The sequence below is a fragment of the Acipenser ruthenus genome, chromosome 4 (assembly GCF_902713425.1).
Source record: "Acipenser ruthenus chromosome 4, fAciRut3.2 maternal haplotype, whole genome shotgun sequence".
In the NCBI taxonomy this organism is placed as follows: Eukaryota; Metazoa; Chordata; class Actinopteri; order Acipenseriformes; family Acipenseridae; genus Acipenser; species Acipenser ruthenus.
This window is the reverse complement of record NC_081192.1, coordinates 90754358-90758817: the sequence shown is the minus strand read 5'-3', so window position 1 is coordinate 90758817 and position 4460 is coordinate 90754358. Positions and strand designations below refer to the sequence as shown.

The window sequence follows — 4460 nt, the reverse complement described above, 5'->3', positions numbered from 1 at the left end:
GAACTAACAGTTAGCAACTCTACGGTAGGTACTGTCCTCTAGCAACTGAAAATGAATTCCTATTATCTTCCCTTTGTGTCATCTTCATTATGACAATTAAGTTTGAGATAGAACCTAAATGTAGCAATAACTCAGCTGGTTTCCATTAAAACAACAACACACACACACACACAGACACAAACTTGCCGTGTATTAGCAATCTCAGGAGAATCGGATGGCGATGCTGGTATTAATCTTTCTTTAGTCTGATTTTTTTTGACGGTACATTAAAGCTAGTTGGTGCCCAGTTACAGAGATGCCAGATGATCAGTGTGGGATAGGTGTCCCTCGAGAGAAGGTCACGTGATGATCGTTGCCCTGTTACGTCAGCGGCAGATGGCATGGGTACCAGCTCTGGCAGTTGGCATCAGTGTCATTTCTCAAAGAGAGAAGAGGGAGAGAGAAAGAGACTGCTCAGAAAATCAGACTGTGGTTTGCACTACAAGAAAGGGTTCTGGTACAGTAATTCAAAGGACCTGAAACATGAAAACTGCATGTTGACACAAAATCAAGGTAAGAAAAGTCAAATTCTGGTGTGCATTTTTAAATTACCTATTGTCATGTTGGATCATTATGTTTATATCATTATAGTGTCCTTTGATATGCATTTTGTGAATGAAGAATAACTTTTTTGTTGGTTCCATTTGTAATTGATGTTATTGCAAAGCACTGTTTTGACACCTAGATGAATATACTATGTAATTTAATTTTTGCAGTGTGCACATCTTGAGCATAATTGATTGTGTTTAATGTCGTGATTCAATTCCCTGTCTTTCTTTATTAGCATATGCACAATATTTGTACTTGAGCTCATTTGCACTTGATTTAAAGCTGTGCAAGAGACAAAGATACTGCTGTTTGTAGAATTATAGAATGTATGAGTGTCAGTAATACAAATGTAGATTAGATAGATAGATAGATAAATAGATAGATAGATAGATAGATAGATAGATAGATAGATAGATAGATAGATAGATAGATAGATAGATAGATAGATAGATACACTATAAAACCAAAGCGTTTAGGATTTAAATATATGCATACATCTTTAAGTAGTCATGAAGTGCAGCATACAAAAAAGGTGTGCAGTTTGTTTAGATAAACTCTATTCAATGAATAACATGCTGACAGTATTCTATTGGGATTTTTAGGAGAGGAAAATGTTGACCTTACCCTTCGAGGAGCCTGTTATGATGCCTGATCCACAGTTTGGTGCAAACCTTCCCAGAGATTGTGTCGCTGAGAATAAAAGTAGAAAAACTGACACTTTTTTTAAACAAGATAAATCACCAATGCCAGAGTCAAAGCAGACCCAGGATGAAGATTCGGAAAAAGAGGAAGAGGAAAGAGAGGAAGTTGGGGATGAAAATGGATTGCCGAGGAGAAGAGGCCCCAGAAAAAAGAAGTTAACCAAAGCGAGAGCAGACAGGGTTAAATTTAGGCGGCAGGAGGCCAACTCGAGGGAGAGAGGTAGAATGCATTGTCTCAACAATGCCCTGGACAGCCTTAGAAAGGTGGTACCCTGTTACTCAAAAACACAAAAACTCTCCAAAATAGAGACTTTGCGGCTGGCAAAGAATTACATATGGGCTCTGTCAGAAATCCTCAGTGCTGGAAAGAGACCCGATCTTCTTGCCTTCGTGCAGTCCTTGTGTAAAGGATTGTCACAGCCAACCACTAATTTAGTGGCAGGGTGTCTGCAGCTCAATGCCAGAAATTTCCCAACAGATCACAACGGGGAAGCATCTCACTCTGGCAGGTCTCCATACCAGAACTTGTATCCACCTTATCAGAGCCCTGAGCTTGGCACACCTACAGGACATGGTAGTGGTACCATGGACAGCGCTAAGCCCTTCAGACCGTACAATTACTGCAGTACTTACGAGCCTTTCTATGAAAGTACTTCCCCTGAATGTGTAAGCCCACAGTTTGAAGGTCCCCTAAGCCCCCCAATTAACTTTAATGGGATATTTTCCCTTAAGCATGAAGAAACAGCTGAGTATGGTAAGAATTACCACTACGGCATGCATTACTGTGCTGTGCCAGCCAGGGGTTCTCTTGGGCAGAATTCCATGTTTAGGGTCTCCTCAGACAGTCACTTCCCTTATGACTTACATCTGCGCAGTCAACCCTATGCGATGCAGGGCGAAATAAACGCAGCTTTTCATAATTAACGTGTTAAACTAAACTGTGGTCATCACTGTTGGCAGCTAATTAGTGAAAATGGTGTCTGTGCAGTATTCACGCTTGACACATAAACTATATAGTATATTCTTACCATATTTTGGTAAGTTGCATTACTTTAATTTTATTTTATTGCATTATACTTCCATCCATATCAACCATAGACCTATTAAAGTAACCCCTGTAATTAATGTAGCTAATTATTTTTATTCTCATTATTATGATGTCTATATTGGTGAGTGTGGCTTTTGTTCAGCTATGTTTTCAAAACACACTTCAATGTTATCAAGTCTATGCTTATTACATAATTACATAATAAAAGAAATATGTAATATAATTCTTCAAGATGTATTGTTCGCTTAAATCTTTGATTACAATTTTACCAGGAAATGTGAAAATGAAACGTTTTGGATTGTATGTATAAATAATGTTCATACTGTTGAAATCCTAGCTTGCCGATGAATACGAAATGTGTATTTAACCTATGTATGTTATTCCAGTAGTAAGAGGATACTGCCCTTTCCGAATTGAACCTAATGCACATAAACGAGGAACATTTTGTATTTCTCATAAATATAACAATAACACTACTACTACTACGACAACTAATAATAATAATAATAATAATAATAATAATAATAATAATAATAATAATAATAATTTATGAAATCGATAGATATATAACGCAGCAAGCAATAAAGGCAATTAGCAACAAAAACTATGCACCATAGAATATGCTCCCTTAATAAGCCTTCCCATGTGCATGTGTTCCATACACATACACAAGATGTCACTGGGACGAGTGTCCTACTCTCCGTGTTTTATCTGAAGGGCAAACCAATGGTTGATCTTATCTAGATTATGGGTAATTGCGCATTTTTAATATTATATATATATATATATATATATATATATATATATATATATATTTTTTTTTTTTTTTAAAGGGATATTATTAATCAATTTGTCATTGAGATAATACATCTATTGACGGACCTTTCAGACATATCCTTCATTACTAAAAAAAAAAAAAAAAACACACACACAACTAAAATCTCACTACAGTTAAATTACGAATTTTACTGTATGAACTTGTATATCCGCCACGGTGTAAATGTTTACATATTCAGTGACATAATTTGGGTCTATAGGCTTGACAAAAGTGAACATTTTACCACACGAGATTTCTGATTTGTCAGATTTTGGATTATCTTGTCAAATGCAGTTTAAAAATGAGGTTGGAGTTTACAGATAAATATTATAATTTGTTGACATGCTAATAGGTTCGTAGCAGTTTGAGGTACCGGTAAAATATATGCAACATTAGTATCGTTTTATTTATTTGTTTTCTTACCAAATGTACTGTAAAATGTATTTTGTTGAAGTCCTATTAACTGCTTTTTAATCATCTTCACAAGTGTATATTTAAATATTAGGAATTAAACCTGTAAAATATTGACGAAAGACTGTTCTAAGTGTCTTATAATTTTAATACAAAGTCCTTGCCTTAATTTAAAAGGAAATAGTTGGCACGTATGATGTAAGTTATGCAATGGCATGGATGTACTGACTTGTGGCGTTGTACTTCTTTTCACATTTATCTTGTGACAAAAGTTTGGGAGAGGAAAGAACAAAGCACGCAATGCACTAAACTTTTATTCTGCACATTTGTATTCAATAATGATGTTGTTTTTGTAATGCAAAATACATAATAAAATTAATATGCTTATCGTTTTGGATCGCAAGCGTTTCTTTAGTCTATACCTATTATATAGGTCATACCTACTTTCTTTAATGGGATAGTTACAAGAACATCGAAGATGTATTTAAACAAGCACAAAGACATTAACAATGCTGTCAACATTCTGTTATAGTGTAATCTTATTTAAAATATATATTCCATGTGTAACGGTAAAGCTCTCTCAGGGAGGCAACATTGTAATAGTGTTTGCGCAGGGAATACTGGACTGTTACCGTCATTGAAGTTGCAGTGTTTTAGAAAGTATAGATTTAGAAACTTGAATACAATCGTTTAGGAGTTTGGTTCTGTTCTCATAGTTCTCAACGATATTCTTTGGACTGTAAGAGGCAATTGAATGCGCTTCGATGGACCTTTTAGGTTATAATAATATGAAACGTGTAATATAAACGAATATAAAATGATATCCATGCTCTGTCACTAAAACACTCTTATAAGTCAGTGTTTAGGGTTCCCTCATAGATTATATTAGGTAACG

The 4460-nt window shown here is 35.2% G+C and overlaps 1 protein-coding gene across 2 annotated transcripts; it reads left to right on the top strand.

The window, feature by feature from the left end:
* Window positions 1-254: 254 nt before the first annotated feature.
* LOC117400121 (neurogenic differentiation factor 6-A-like) lies at window positions 255-3094 on the top strand. Of its 2 annotated transcripts, none has more exons than XM_059023081.1 (2): window positions 255-552; window positions 1171-3094. In XM_059023081.1, exon 2 carries the CDS (start codon window positions 1200-1202, stop codon window positions 2211-2213), a length of 1014 nt encoding a protein of 337 aa, XP_058879064.1. In that variant the 5' UTR covers window positions 255-552; window positions 1171-1199; the 3' UTR covers window positions 2214-3094. The 2 variants fall into 2 exon arrangements, with proteins under 2 accessions (XP_058879064.1, XP_033855448.1); XM_033999557.3 differs by having other exon boundaries at window positions 270-552; window positions 1191-3094.
* Window positions 3095-4460: the final 1366 nt, after the last annotated feature.